This window comes from Aquila chrysaetos, chromosome 8 (assembly GCF_900496995.4).
Source record: "Aquila chrysaetos chrysaetos chromosome 8, bAquChr1.4, whole genome shotgun sequence".
Classification (NCBI taxonomy): Eukaryota; Metazoa; Chordata; class Aves; order Accipitriformes; family Accipitridae; genus Aquila; species Aquila chrysaetos.
Genome location: NC_044011.1, coordinates 36,070,047 through 36,086,892, shown reverse-complemented (window position 1 = coordinate 36,086,892; position 16,846 = coordinate 36,070,047). Strand labels below are relative to the sequence as shown.

The window sequence follows — 16,846 nt, the reverse complement described above, 5'->3', positions numbered from 1 at the left end:
GGTCTCCTTTCTATTTGGCCAACACAGTTTGTTTTTATTTTACTCGTTTTTCTGTTTGCTCCAGTTCTCTTCTCTGTTGAGAGTTTATTCAGGCAGAAAATTTCTGATCATTCAAAAGAAGTTTGAAAACAATGGATGAGGAAAGGCAATTGGGGTATCAGAAGATGTATTTTGACATTAACTCTTTGTCTGCTGCCAGAGTACTAGCTGACAATAAGAAAGAATAGAGCAGGGGAAGCTTTTGTTAAAGCAGTTATTAAACATTCCACATAATCATTTAGTCCTGCACTTAGAAAAATATTGTTTTGAAAATCTTTCCTGTAAAATGCTGAATGCTGATAGAAGTCTGGTGGACAGTAAAATAGGCAAGTTTGTTTTCAGCTCTGTAGAATGTTTCTGCACATTACTTATTCTGGAGGAATAAGAACTCTTTGGGATCTATAGGATGAAGATCATAACTAATTTTCTGAATCGTCCATTTCTGTGGGCAAGGACAGCAACCATAATTGTAATGAATAGTTAGTAATGAATAAAAAGTGACAGGCAAAACATTTAAAAGTCTTTATCCTTTTCTGAAATTCACTTTAGTTGAGAAAAAGTAGTGCTTTTGCATGTTGCTAGTTTGCTTTCCTAAAATAATTATTTGACAAATGATTGGTAGTGGGTATGGAGAGAAATCTGCTCCATTACAAATATACGGTACAATAGATTTTCACAAAAGACTGTTAAAATTTTAGTGCTGTTTAAGCAAGCTTTTGAATGCATAATTTCACCTCGAAAAGACATTTTGGGTAGGCATGAACTGTTCAGACAACCTGCTCATTTTGCATGCAGAAATGCCTTTTGTATGCAGAAATATAGATACCTACACGCATAAAACATTGCACACAGAGATGAGATTGATTTAGTCCTGTGAATCTTAGTAGTGTGAACTGCCTTAAGCAAATTCAGGGAGATGCTTCAAATACTCTGTTATGAATTCAGCTAGTCATTAGGTCTTGCCTAAACTTACTGATTTCAGCAGAATATTCCAATGACAACAGCGGCACAAAGAAAATCTAATCTAATACTTATTTAGGTGCCTTTTGGATCATCAGTGTGGACCGGTGACTGTCTGGTTATACAGAGAATTTTATTTTTTTAAAGGCATATTTTCCACTCAGATTTATTATTAGACCCAGGTTGCCTGACCTAACTCAGCTGTATGGTCGTGAGAGGTGTTGCAGAAATGGGTAAGAGATGAGCAGCAAGTAGTGATGAGTTACTAGTAGAAGGGGAGACAGAGAGGGCAGGAAAAGAAGGACAATTAGAGTAAAAAGACAAGAAAAATACACTAAACCTTTAAAAAGTGCTGCAAGGCATAATTAACACAAAGACAAAAAGACTTGGGAAAAGAGAGAGTTGGTGGACATAGTAGTGACTGTAAACGGAGCCACTGCCAGAACCAGTGGCTCAGTATGCATCACAGATACTCAAATGCTGCATAAATATACATTTTCACTTTGCCTAGCTGTCCAGGTTAATCACACAGTTTGTGCAGTGGATACCTAAGAGTACCCTGCTGTGCTCTTGGGTAGGCAAACAAAATTAGCCCCAGAGTCTACTCTACGCTACTGTTGTTCATCCAAACTTCTGCCATTCTTGTTTTCTCTGGTGCATTAGGACTTGCTTTGACTTCATTGCTGTTACATGGTTCGCTGGTGTAAGACAATGCAGAGCCAGTGACAGGGCCCTTAATATAATGTCTGCTATGTAAGTGAAGTGGTCATGGAAAAGGTCCCCAAAACAGGTTCAAAAAGGGATGGTACAAATTTTTTAATCCACAAGGGCTACCTTATAGGAAGAAACTCTGGCACAGAAAAGTCCTTCAACCACAAATTGCTGGAGGCTGCACTAGGTCTTTGCCATATTGTTATCCTTTCCTGGTGGCATCTGCTATGTGCCACTGCGAGAGTCAGGACTCCAGGTTTAGTCTAACTGGTTTGGCTGTGCTTACGTGTTGCAGTCCCTAGAGAGGCTACAGGTATTGGGCAGTGGCCAGGAAAGGCTTCCTACTGTTGTAACCTGAAATTAGGTGCAGGAGCTGTAAGAGCGCACAATCTGGTAACTACTACTGATAGTAGTTGTATTGTGCCTGGTTTGCATCAGATGATGTGATTTGCATGAGGTTGAAAGAAGTTTTTATACTGCAATAAAATGTACAAAGATATTAAAATTTTGTTTGTTGATCTTAAAATTGGAAATCTAAAATTAAGCACAGAGTTTCTGCTGCACTGGATGAAGATGGGGGTAAACAATATTTATGACTTGTTGCTTAAATTGTTGTTGCTAAAGAAAATCACCCTGTACAAGCTGTTGGTACTCTCTTTTCCAGAAAGATTAGTGGTATATCAATCTGGGTCTTCAGGCTGAGCTCAAAAAAGTAGGCAAAACCTACTTTTTTTCCAAACCAGATAACACTTAAGGCTGCTGTCAGTTTTGCAGCATTGCTTACTGACCAGCTCCAGAGATGATGTGTTAGATATTAGAGTTTCTGCTGAACAACTATTGTGATATTGAACAGCTGTGGACCTGGTGCGTCCACAACTTTCAGAAGCCTATGTTACTCGGAAGAAATAACACATTCATTCACCTCCTCCTGCAATGGAAACCAACCCTCATCATCCTACACTTCATAATTTAATTTCCCTCAGGATGTAACTTCCTCTAAATTTAGGGATAATCTTTGTCCATCTCTTACCTCTTGGTGTGTTCTGCTTGAATGACTCCATAGCTGCTGCAGTGCAGAATAGAGAGCAGAGATCTGCAGCACAGAGTGGAGAGAAGAATTGTCCTTGTAAACACTGCCATGTGAGTGAGGACTGTGCCAAACTGTGCGGGCAGTTGTTCTGTGCCTATCTCGTGTACAGACCTTCAGTGGTATCTGTAAGTACAACGTTATGAACAGATCTTCCCAATTAAGACTCCTAATCTGAGGAATAATTTTGGAAAAGAAAATTGAAGTTAATATTCAACTCGGTTTTGTTTTCTTTCACATTTCTTCATTTGAATGACTTCCAGTTTAATTGCAAAGTTAAAATGTGCTATCCTCGGAACAAAATTACTTTACTATGAGGTAAATAATGCTAAAGAGAAATGGTAATGTTGGTTGTTTTCATTTAACATACCAAGTGGAATATCACAATTCATTTAGGTAATAGACTACTCTGAAGACTAATTAGAGACTGTGAAAGTCAGGAATCATAAGGAGTAGTGAATCTTCTAATTAGCTGGGATTTAAAAGTTGACAGAAAATCAAGATGCTGAGGGTCACAGTGTGGAAGAAAGTACTTGTCCCAGGTGAACAGATAGATGCTATGCCAGTGTATGTGGTTTTCCTGCATGTGCTTTTTCTGGTGATATCTAAATAAACACACAGATACCATAGTCAACTTGCTATCTGCCTTTATGGCATAAGGGGTTAAGCTGAAAAGGTAGCTTATTAGACTAACACTGATGTCTTTCTGCTTTACCTGTTGTAAGCGAAAGTTATCTGGTCTGTGACATTATAGCTCTCGTTTATGGGATAGACCTTGAAGGAATGAAGTGGGAATGACGGAGGAGCAGTGTATCCTGTGGCTCCCTGTGTGTCAGGCGGGCATCCTAGACTTCCGTGATCTGCACTCTGGTCAAATAAATGCCACGAAAAGCCAAAGTCAGTCCCAAGAAAGTTCAGGAACAAACATCCTTTCAATTAAGCACAAACTTGTGATAGTCAGAGATTGCACTAGTCAGTCCCAAGGCAGGTTGTAAATATTTACTAGTCTTACTATGAAATGGGAAGTTATTGGTCATGATTGTGTATTTCTGAGAGAATGTGAACTCATCAGCTTGTTTTATTTGCATGTTTTCCAGTTTAACCATTTGGGAAACCTATTTACCTTTCCTTTATGGTACTTTGGGTGCCACAGTTGTTCTGTCACCTCCAAGACAGGTTTCCTAGCTGTTTTTTTTCACTGTGCTAGCAGTTATCATCTGCAAAGGTGCATGCAGATGGATCTGTGTATTTCTGATTAACAGCTGCGAGACACAAAATGTGTCTTTTGCTTTGAGCACCATTAATCACACTTTTTGAAAACCCAGGTTAAAAGCATCAGCTCTACACTACAATTGGAATATACTTATCTTTGTATGACTAATACAACAGTACTTTTTATATAAAATATACTTAATACTTTAGGAGAATTGTATTGCTATTGAGTGCGTGGTATGGGAGGTGATCAGAGAGACAGCTGATTCTAATATAAAAGTTATAGGGGTTCACTTCAGGCTTCTACCTGTACATGGCCAGTTGACATTTAGGGTCCAAGTTTGGAGAAGCAGTTTAAAACTTTGCTTTATAGTTTTCAGAAAGCCTGTTCTGCACTACTCTACACTATTCAAAATAAGGCATTATTCCTAATAACATCAGTTATTATAGAATTTGTGACAAAGAAGTCAACCCACCTGAGGGAACCCATGGGAAAGAGAGAGTTTAAGAATAGTCATGGAAATTACAAAGACCAGGGAGGCACTTGAAGATCAAAAAGCTAATGGACAGTTGCACTCATGGCTCACATTCTCTCAAGCTTTCAGCTGGTCATTCTCAGTCTTCCAGAGATGCAGCTAGCGGCCAGCGTAGGTCATGTTTAGCAGCCTGCATCTGCAACATAGGAAGGGAACTTTCTGCAGGAACTAGTGCTCACACACACACACACACTTTGGTTAGTGTCCCAGTGGGACACCTTTCTTTCCTCCCTATGTTATAGAAAAAAAATTTTTTTTTTTGCATCAGTGTTATGGAAAGTACTTTTCACACTTCTGCAAAGCCTTTATAGCTTCAGAAGTCTCTGCTGTCTGAAGAATTGAAGAGCTTTATGCTTAACGTGTCCCACCCTGGGAAATATTTGCACTCTGATGTTGAGAGCAAGCATTATAGGAAAAGTGGGTGACATGGATAAAATATCAGGAAACAGCTTCAATATTTTGGGGTTTCCAATTGTTCTTTTCACCTAAACCCTATATAACTTTGGAGCTACATGAGCACAAACATAGACTGACAAAGGCAGGCTGTACTTTGGAGAGGAGTGCACATTTTTGAAGACTAGGTGGTTTTCAGAGATGCTGTTTTTCAGTCTCTGCTCATTATAAAACAACAATACAAATCCAAGAGGAAGATTTCAAAGCAAACAAATGCCTATGCAGTTAGTCTTCTCCAAGTCCGTCCCATTTTCAGTCATTGTTTGTAGATGCAAAGTGTATCCAAATAAGCATTTACAAATCATTAGTGATTGTGGTACCGTACCGCAGATTTACTAAAGGAAAAGGCAGCTGAATTTTATATTTTAGTAGTAGTTTTTGCCATTTCTGTCTTTTAAACCTATAAAAATGCTTGTAGGTGTATCATATCACTGTGGTTTTTAATGATTCAATACCAACTCAGAAAGCCTGCATTTGGCTGTAAGAATGTTAGCTGAATAAAATTGGATAGAATATGTTCTAAATTAATGATGAAAAAATAGTGAATAAATGTTCCTTGGCTCTCTGGCCTGCTAGTATCAGCACTTTGTGGCCCTTGTCATTGTTTATGAGTCCTAAGGAAGGAGGTTAATCCAGGACAGCTGTCTGAATTTGCTTGGGACTTCCCTGGATTTTGTAGTCCAGCCCTGGATGTTTGCATGTTCTCCTGAAAGCCCAGATTTTTCAAAACAGATGGGACAGAAGGACTTCTACTACTACAGACACTTGTGGAGAAGTGCTCATGACTCCTATGTCTGTCCTGCTATCAACTCCTGTATGCTGGGTGGAAGGGAGAGGGATCCTGAACACTTCTTGTAACTCGAGAGAGAGTGGAAATTTAGGAAATCAGAATGTATGGGTCATAAATAGTTGAAAATTCTTAATTTCCTCACAGAAAAAAAGACCCGCTGCTCCTTCCCCGACTGCAGGGAGGCTGGTAACTGATGGGAATAGGAGTGACAGAAAAAGGGAAAGCATTTACGTAGTAGAAATCTGGTGCTAGTGAAACCTGGGCATTGGTAGTCTGTGGTTTTTTGCTGTCCAGGACTGACACAATTCCTACTGTCACAATCAGAAAAAGATAAATAGAAATTCCCTTTCCAACAAATTTAGCATCTTAATTAATTTAGTGATTACAGAGTTAAGAACAAATTGTAACTATGTAGTTGCTATGTAAAATCATTTCATAATGGAATTAAGATTGATTGCCTTTAAAAAACAGCTTTTCATAACATAGTATGTTTGGTTGTCTTAGACATATATGTTACAGATGTAAGTTATATATGAAACTTTAACTCTTAGATTTCTGTGTTTGAAGCTCTTTCTTGGTGGATAGTCCCTCTAACACGTTTATCGTTAATTTAATGATATTGTCTGTAATCCTGTTCAACATGATTTCTATTTGGGAATTACTATTTGGAACTCTGAAAATAGCAGTTTCTGTACCTGGGAAAGTGTAACTTCTGAACAAAGATGTGCCCTTGTTAAAACTGTAGAGAAGGTTTGGAGGTCCTCTGGCTTACCACCAGCGTGCTGTATGTAGCACAGATGGTTAAACAGTGTTACAAGGCTAGAGTCTGATAATTCTGTTTTATGATCCTCTATTTGTCTACCACCTCTTTGATGTGAAAGTGGTATAGCAAGTATTCAATAATTTACATACTGTACAATATAGCCAAATATAAATGATGCATTATTCTTCCATTTAGCCCCATTTGAATTGATTGATTACCAAATCTTCCATTTATCATTTATCAGCATTGCGATTATTTATAACTTTTGCTGAGTTTACAAAGTAATGCATCAATCAAGAAGCTGAGTTGCACTTCCCTGATTTATAATGAATATTTTAATGATCAGTACCTGATCCTTTTATTGTTTATTTATTTAATTTTGTCTACACTGAGCTTGAAAAGAGTAGCGAGAAGATATGAGGCTAAAGCTAAGGCTGAGAAAGATGACACCCCCCTTTTTTTTCCTTGCTTTGCATAATTGACTTTTACTATTGTAATAGTTGCTTAAAAGCATACCACAAAAAGGAAAAACAATGCTGTTTATTTTAGTAATGAGATCAGTGGTGCCCAGGAAGCCACTGGGGACATTCAGATCCCTGGGACAGATGAGCGTGCCACCACAGGAGGAAAAGATGGGATTGGGGCCAGGTGGCCAGTGCCAGCTGGGCCAAAGCCCTATGGAGGAAGACAGCAGGGTATCTTTCCATTTTCCTCCTACCTGCACTGACTTGTAACAGCTGCCCATGGCTGAGGTTTCACTTACTCTTAGGCGTTGTGATTTTTTTATGGACTAGATCTCTGTCATAAGCTTTTTTACAATCTGAGTGCATTTCCAGTGTTTACATAGGGTGAGAGCTAAACAAGTTATGCTAGAGACACTGGTGTGCCACCAGCCCGCTTTCCTTCCCCCAAATCCATGTAAAATCCTTATTTAATCCAGCTGGCTCCCTGGCTTTCTCTGCAGTTCAGGTCTGGCTTGCTTTCTTCCGTCCCCACCATGCTCCTATCTGATGATGACTCCACGGGAAGCTTAAAGAAAGAGCCAGGCCTGATACACTGTGCAAGCACTAAAGTCTTCCCTAGTTAAAACCTTCAATCCCAATTCATTCTTTTGGGTGAAGCAAGTGACATTACTGCTGAATTTGAGGCTAGTGAAACAGAGAATATAGGGGTGCTGGCTCTCCTAAAAATTTCTTATTTCACTTAGAAAATTGTTAAAATTTGTTGAATAGAGAAATCACAGAATAGGTCCTTTTTGGCTATTGAATAGCTTTCATGTTTAATCACTATGCAACCTTTTATGGTTTGGGCTCATCTAATTGCATTCTTGTTAAAAATTGCACTAATAGTCAGTAGCACAACTGAAAAGTGTGGAGATGTATTTGGTGTGTAGCTCGCTGGGCTTTTACCCTATCTGCTATCCTTATTAACATTTGCTCTGCTAAAAGAAAGGAAGATTGAACATAAAAAACTGAAGGTCGTCCATACAGTTGTCTCAATAGCAATCTGTGTGACTTTAACCCTGTTGAGGAAAAGTAATTACCCTTTGGCTTCTGATGACCTCAACTAACCTTTGTTGAAGGACCAGAGAAAATAAAGGCTGACCAACAGCCTGCCCTTCCTGCCCTGTGGTTAACCCGCTCTGGGAATGAAGAACACCCTCAACAATAGAACATGAAAATGTTGCCATGGAAATATCATTGGAAGAAGAAACAAAAATCTATTACAATTAATAGTGTTTTATTAGGTGACTCCTATAGAACTGTTTAATCCATGGAAGTTGCTCTATCTTAAGATCTGGGGTCAGAAAATTTCAGGAGGAATAAAAGAGGGAGGGAGAGGGTACCTCTTTAAAAATTCAAGAGCTGTTGACAGAGCTGGGATGGTTTGCATGAGATAAAAGAATCAGTTAGATGTTGCACACTGTAAGTGTGGGAAATGATAGAAAAGAATAAATGCAATTATAGTAACTGCAAATGATAACCACCAGCTATCCAACTGGTCAGGAACTTTATTGATACACAAATATTTTGGTTTTGTTATATGGCAAATAACAAGAGTAATTTATCTTTTCATATTTTTTTTACAATACTAAGGCCTTGCCTAGAGGACACCAGGTTATTTGCAGAGTGTGCGCTGCTTTCGTGTATCTGGCGTTTTCAAAATAGTGTCCTATAATGCTTTTGGTTTGATTATTTTTTTTTTTCTCCTTTTACTGTTCATTAAATTTGACACCTTGCAATACATATTACATTTCTGTTAAATTCACTGGTCTACTTCGGTTTGGTTTAGGCTGAATCTTGTGCTGTTCATTACCCCCAGTAACTGGTAGTTTCAGTTGGAGCTGACAGTGCTGCACATTTTCAGTAGTTCAGTACTTTCTAACAAATATCAATGGTTCTTTGACCAGAAAAAGATGAAAAATTGTGAAGACATAAAAAATCTATGTGGTGCTGATCTACAGTATTCCAGTTTCTAGAGCATGATAAAGCATTTCAATTAAGTAAATTCTGTGACATTTCCTTATTCATGTGACAAAATACAAGACTTTAATTAATGTAGGAAAAAGTTTTAAATGTGTGTTTCTGTATGTGTGTATCTAAACAATTTTAAATTACCATATTGCTTTTAAGAGAAATAAGAAATTTTAGCATATTTGTTTTAAGACATATTGATAGACAGTCATATGCATATATTTTCTGGTATTGAAAATGAATTCAAAATAACACATTTGTTACAACACATCTTTTAAGAATGTTGCACAAAGTCGTACACCAGCTTCCTTTTTTTGGTCTTTTTCGCAAAGCACAAATATTTAAAATGCTAAGAAGATGTCAACTGAAATAACTTTCATTAGTATTACTGAGAATCTCACTGTTAGGGTAAATGGGAGCAAGTCTGTGCCCTAACTGTGTATTTCTTCTAATAAAAGCTGAAAGGATGCTAAGGAAATGAGTTGCAGTAAACGTCATATTAAAATCTTTTCCTTCTTTTAAAATGGTGAATAAGATATTTTTTCTTCAGTATTTTATGTGTCAGCTTTTATTAATACAGGTGTGGATTTTCACCATGGGAGTACTCTTCAACTTAAGTATATTTTCAAATGGTAATTTGAAGAGAGATCATAGTATGCTGGGTAGAAACAAACATTTATTTGTGCATGAGAAAGACTTTCATGTGAAACATTAAAATAATTTTCTGTATTGCAAATATGGTCATTTTTGTAACTTTTCCTAATTGTAACAATATTATTCAGTTTTTAAAGTTTGTTTGCCATTTGAAATTTTTGAGCACAGAGTGCACAATGTCAAGATGCAGAACTACAGTAGTGATAGTGCACCCTGCCTTTTGTTTATAAAATGTAAACTTGTCAGTTGCTTTAAAACGAACTGTCTGCTGCTATATTCATTTACAACTGTGTGAACACTTGAAAAGGCTTTGGTCAGATTTCTTTAACTACATAAGCTTGTATTTTGAGTTAGCAAAACAGTGTAAGTCCAGGATCAAGACAATGTGCTTTCATTAATTTTCAACAATAATTTTGCATGTGACTGGCTCCAAATCATTGTTTTCTGGTGTAACTCACCTGGTTGTGGTGCTGTGGAGAACTATTACCTGTTTCGTTGACTGTTTCACTTTTTCCCTTGGGCTGGTGCCAAGATTTTCATGTTATTCCCTCTCCATTTCCAAATGCTGTAGGTCCATGGCATTCTGGCTGAAGCTCAGAACAAAAGTCAAGAAAGTCCATCATCATCCATGGACTTTCTGTTGCTCTGTTTATTGAAGAGAGAGGAAGCAGGAGGAGAAGAATTACAATGTGTTGTTCAAAGGTAAGCATATTGATAACCTGCTCTGGTCTCAGTACTTTGAGGAGTTTGAGAAATCCCCTTAAATTACGCACATCATATTATTTCTACATTATAAGTTGTTGTTAAAGTATTTTCACTTGTGGATTATGTTCTGCCATGCTTTAATTGGTACATAGGCTACATCTTTTTCCATTTTAGCCTAACATAATTCTAAGGCCTTAGAAATGTTTTAATTTATCAAGATTTTAATTTGTGGGATTAATAAAGGTAGAGGACTGAAGGATCTAGGAACCGTTAGTTGTTCCTGTTGTTGAGTGTTTGCTACAAGAAGAATTTTCTGACTGAATTAGTGATGAGCTTTATGTACTTACTCTGCTTTATAACGTGTTTCATACTTTCATTCTCTGAAATATATTGTTGTCTGCCATTGTCAACTGAATGGGAAATTAAATACAAACTCTATTTATAGGGTATAATTTTACTGCATTACTGTTGTTTTGATATGTCTATACAGGTGTATGTTATGTTATGCTAAGCATAGTATAACTTATAAAAAAGAACTAGGTAGGTAATACCAAAGCAAAATAGTCAGAAATGTTTTTAATTCAAATGCAAAGTCTGGTGACATGCAATCACATTCTTTAGAAAACAAAAACCTATTTATACTCAAATTATATTTTGTTCATATGTTCATTGACATTTTCACCATAAAACATACAAATGTAATTTGGTAGCTAATGATTAATCTCGCTAGCATATTATCATACATATGTTGTGTAAAGTCAGAAAGGAAATTATTTCTGTGTTATTCTGACCTGATAAATTCAGAGACATCTATAAAATGCAAGGCTTTTAAACATACCACAATTCTTAAAGCTTTAATTGATCTAACATTGCATAACTGGTGTATTTAACTAGTGGCCTCCTTTTGTTCTATAGCATTATCTAAAAATATTATGCCTTTCAAGAGAAAGACTGGCAATACCAAGGTTTAAATGTTGTATAAATGTTATAAGGAGAAAAGAGAATTGATTCAGTCATCAGTGGTAATTGCGGCAGAAATATTAATTACAACAGGATTACTTCATGGCAAACTACAATATCAAAAGTACTGAATGAACATCTGATTCTCAAAAATGTATATACAGTCTGAATATCCAAGGTATTGTAAAAATGTTTACGGGTTATTTTAGCAATTAGCACAAACTACAGAGGAGGTATTTTTAATAAAATAGTATGACATTTCTGTAGCAAATTACTGTCACTTTAAAGTAATCTACTAGATATTTATTAATAGTACAGCAATAAAGCATTGAATATAGTTTGGATAAGTGGTTTTTGGTAGCCTACATCACACAGACAGAAAAGTAAATTTTATCTTGATGTTTTTGTTTTTAAAGCAACAGCAGTATTAGATATCCTAAAAGTTAGCACAGTCATTAAATACCTTATAGTGCTGTATCCCTGGTAATCCAATTTACAAAACTATTTTCTCAGCAGAAACTCCTGGGGTATACAGTAGTTCTCTTCAGTAAGCCCTTCCTGCTTTTTCTTGTCATGAAGCAGTGATGGTACATTTTTATCCTGTTGATAATTTGACTCTCTTTAAACTATTTCTTGTTGACCCACTGGATTGGTCTTTATTAGGGTGGAGGTAGCTGGAAGACTGAAGGACTGCAGACCATATATCATTCTTCCTTTTTTACTGTACCTTAATATTCAACATAGCATCATTATTCTGAGGCAAAAAGAGAAAAGCTGGTCCATCATATATTCCACACATTGCTAGTCTTTCCTCTATGTCCTGCAGTGCTAGAGAAGGGGATTATTGCTGCAGAAAAAAAAGAATCTGGCCATAGTGTAGGAATAATCACTGCAGTCCAGCTCACCCCCACACCTCTCTTTCTCTCTCTCTCTCCTTCTCTCTCTCTCCCTCTGTTTGAGGCCCCAGCTGATTCAGTCTGCATCCATCCATACATAAATCATTGCCCTTATTCTATTGGTTACATGGTACATGGCAAGTATTGATTTTTTCTGTTGCCTCATTGCTGGAGAACCCATGGTTTTTGTGAGACTGAAAATGCAAAATTTTTTGCTGGAGATCTTGTCAAGGTACAAAAATGACAAGCAAGGAGGGTGCTATTTTAAGGTTTGTGTGACTTAAAAATCTTCACCTTCTCTGTTCTACTCTACATTTGCCTGTGTCCCAAAAAGTCGTGGCTTGTTTAATCACTACTGCTTTAGGTAGGCTTACTGGCTAAGCAGCAGGAGAATAAGCAAACAGAAACAGGACCTGGCCATTCTGAGGAATACATTACTTAATTATTAAAAGTTTAATTATCTTCTGAAACATTAACAAAAAGGTAAAGAATAATATGAAACTAATGCCATTTTAAGGCAAGAAATGAATCCTAGCACAAGATGATAATATGCTGTAGAAAAATGGACATTTGTTTCCTTTCTGCATAACACAGAGATATAATGCCATGCTTAGTTCTTGGGATAGGTCTTTGTAGCATTTTGAAACATATTTACTAACCCTTTATCAGTATGATTGCTGTATTGAGTTAATTTTTCTTAGCATTCAAAGCTGCCTGAAAACGTCTCACAAAAGATGGCACCGTGTTTCCTCAAAAAAGTGTTTTTGACGAATAGGAAGACGGGGTTATGAGACAGATTATGAGATGTTCTCCTTCAGTAATAGAGAATTCCCTGGTATAAGACTCTCTTTTACTAAGAGCCTGATCCGAAACATACTGGAGTCAACAGGAATGTTTTCATTGACTCTGTAAGTGCTGGATCAGCTTCAGATTACACAGAAGCAAATACTTTCCTTTTTTTGGATACGGTCACTTTCCCCAAGTGAAATGGGTTAGGATGCGTGGTTTATAGATGGATGTAGGATATTATTATATTTAATCTGATTACATCTTTTAACATTTTTAAATGAGATGTATGCAAATGTGTGTGCATTTTCTTTAATGCCTGTAATGCAAAATCTGACTCATGCTTACCCTGTGCTATTCCCAATTACTACATTTTGCTTCTGTGGTGGTTTTTTTTTTGCATTTGAAAGCCACTGCCCATTCTTCTTTTTACCTACACTACCTTTAGACTCCATTCTTTCACCAGATCTTGTGTGGACTCCATTTAAGTCATTTTAGCTGACTTCTGCCAATTGCATATCCAAAGCAGGTGATACTTTCTATCTGCTGTTTGCATGCAAATCAAATACCTTAAAAAGTAATACAGCTTTAGAGCTTTTGTGTTTCTGGGGCTGTAGAAATTGAGCATAAAGCTAAAATTATCAATGAGAAACCCCAGCCAGACAACTTCACTTGCTATATGGCACATACAGGAGCTGAAAATGTAGTGTGCTGCTGGTCCTCTAGTCGAGAACCAGTGCTGGACCGTTCAACCAGCCCTTCCTTGAGCTGGCTCTGCTCCTGCGGGAAACAGCCTGCACTGCCCAAAACCTTGGGTCATGCTGGAGTGAGCCACCTCCCCCATAACTGATGGGAGCAATTGCTTCCTTATGAATGTACTTTTTTTCCTCAAATGTATGTTGCAACTGTTTTGAATATGTAACTTAAAAAAAAAAAAGTAAGACTGGGGGAAACATGAATATTGGATTCAAAATAATTCATATTATTTTTGTTTAGGAAAAAGGGCAGGATGTTGCCATCAGCAAATGAGTTTCTTGCTTCACCAGAAATGTAGTGTCCCTGAAAAATGTGCCTTTTGTCTCACTGTAAACCGTAACTTTCCTACTGCTTCTGTATACATACAGGCCAGATCTTCATTATATTTGGTAGTAATTTTTGTAGTAACTGAAAGGAGAACACTTCTGTAATCTTTGTGACAGTGACTGTGTACAAAAGGGTTTGTTACATGTCTGTGTATGAGTCATTCAAGGCAATTTGCTGGTTTAAGTTCTCTCCTTTAGCCTTTATTAGTAAAAAAGGAGGGTTATGTGGCTAGCTGAGGTATATTTTGTCAGCATAGCACCAGCAGTTCACTGGTTATAACACAAAGAAAAGATACTGAAGAAATACTAGTCTAAATTTGAATATTACCAAGTGTGTTTCATTGGTTTCTTATAGAGTATCAGGACAGAAAATGCTTTCAGAATTTTTCCCCATTTCCCAAGCTTTTAGGACTCATGTTCTATATAGGGGCATGGTTCCCTTGTATATGTTTCCCTGGAGCCACCCAGCCTGAAGTCTGGGCATTCACAAGGCAATTGGCCTACCTATGTTAATACAGTTTTGCTGTAGTCTATGCTCCTCCTTAAGCAAGGTATATTTTCATCACAGCTCTGGGTGTTTTGGTTGAAAGCTTGGCAGACACTGCACACATACAACACAGAAATACATTATGTACGTGCTTCTCACCATCACCATTCTTTGTGGTTTCCTTTTCCTTTGAGATGCTGCATTGTGTTTTCTGTCAGTCTTCTGTATAGAAGGATGGATGCTCTGCTCAGTGTAACCAGCACACATGCCTCATGCTTGCCAGTCCCCGCAGTACCGACTCAGGTACTAGCTGAGGTAGGTTTTTAATATGGCTTGAGGAGTTCACCTGTTACTGGTCACGGGAATAAGGGAAGTCTGAACATGCTAAAGTTGCTGCCAGTGAGGCAAGAATTGGTCTTATTCACTGGGCTTTTGTAGCAGAACTGGCTGCACAAATCATTCCTGAAAGTTCCTCTGCATGATGCCAGATTGGTAGCTCTTGAAAGCCTTATGTTCTTATATCATAGGTTATTGTACAAGGGTCTGGACGAGGACACCTTAGATTTCTTCCCATTGAAAGGAGCGTAAGTGACTCGAGAGCCCTGTAACAGTCCTTCCGGTGTGTGTGGGAAGTCGTCTCAACATTGCTGCTTGTTTCCAGAAAGAAAGTGGAATATAGACAGCGTGATCCCAGAGCATGGGCCAACATGTCATCTTCCTTCAGACATTATGGGAGAGGCCGTGCCCACTGCTCTGCAGGAAGGTTGGCAGTTATGTGAAGTGTGATGGGGTTTTCTTTACGCTGGTCGGAGACCCCTAGAAAGGGGAGTCAGCTACTCCCTGGGCTGGTACCGCTGCCTTTGGTGGCCGTTTATGCTTGCTGATAGTCATGTGTAGGTGGCTGCACTAATCTTGTGGACAGCGACACCTTGCTCCTAACCCGAAGCCCACACTGAACCATTGTTGTGCACCCAGCAGCCAAACCCTGATCATAACCCTTTTCTATCCTGTTTTGTAATAGCAAGATGGGGTTAGTGCAGCCAGTTCAGCCAACTTCTTTTTGCATATCTCTTTTGCAGGAGAGCAATGTTGTTTTATTAATTTCCTTGAAGATGGACATGAGAATTAATAAATAACAACAACAAGAGGTAGAAGGGATTTTTCCTGTAGCAACCAATAATAATATCTTTGTTGAAAATACAAGTGAAGAGACAGAAGTGCAAAGCATGTTTGTGTAAGATAGAGCTGAAGCAGCCAGGGACATTAACCATTCCCTGAGCAGAGAGGGCAGAGCATTGCCCTTTTCCACATGACAGAAAGCCATCAGCCCGCCCTGGGAGCCAGCCCATGCTGCTCCTCATGGGGTCACACACGAATACTGCATCCGGAGTTAGGAGGAGCTGCTGACAGCCAGGGCCACGCTAACCCGGTCTCTCTCTCACCCATCGTTAGTGACTTGCCATCCCCACTGTGCACAGCTGTATCTCTGCTAATGAAACATCAGAAAATTATGAGTCTGTTGGGTAAGAGCAGACTTTCAGCCTCAAAGGCCTTCATAAATAAGGTTGTAATGGAGAAGAATAAGGCTTGCTAATATCTCCATTTCATAGGTGAAGAAATTAAGGAACGCCAAAGGCTGGCACTGAAGCCGAGATCATGTTCGAGAGCTCCTGCTTGTGATACACATGTGGCAAAAACTGCTAAAGAACCACGCGTACGTGTGGAAGTTTGACCCCTATAATGCTGCCAAGGGCAGCGAGGTCTTTGTTGGTTTGCTCAGCAAGCATTAGTCACAAAAGCATCTGGCTCAGCTCAAACCTGTGTGTTGCATTTTCTTAAAAATAAATCCCAAACTGAAAAAGAGAAGGAAATAGGAACACAAAGTCCTTTTTGCAGGAAGGCCTGCCTCTTCTGTTTTCCTCAGCCTGTTATTGTGTAAATCACACTCGTACCCAGCAAATTAACTACCTGCGTGGCAACATGCTGTAGGAAGTCTGGTGTGGGTTTATCCATTTAAATAAGAGTGGAATATAGTACCACTTCATTTAACCCATGCTGAATGCTGCATAAGATCCCAGAAAAGTTATTCAGCAATAATTTTAAATCCTCATCCCTGGAAAGAAGCAAAAAAAAAAAAAAAAAAGACCTTTGGACTATACAGTTGGAGCCTGTAGTTGCAATAAAATCCAGGAAAAGGTTATTTTACCTGAATTTATCGCTTAGCAACCAAGAATCTACCTCCTGAGATTGC

General features: G+C 38.2%; 1 protein-coding gene across 1 annotated transcript in view; it reads left to right on the top strand.

The window, feature by feature from the left end:
• LOC115344221 (translation initiation factor IF-2-like) overlaps positions 1 to 16,846 on the top strand; it is a 79,640-nt gene that overhangs the window by 49,583 nt on the left and 13,211 nt on the right. Inside the window, exon 6 of the mRNA XM_041125035.1 lies at positions 10,251 to 10,381. Coding sequence (XP_040980969.1) covers positions 10,251 to 10,335 — 85 coding nt within the window. The 3' untranslated portion in view covers positions 10,336 to 10,381. The remainder of the gene's footprint in view (positions 1 to 10,250; positions 10,382 to 16,846) is intronic.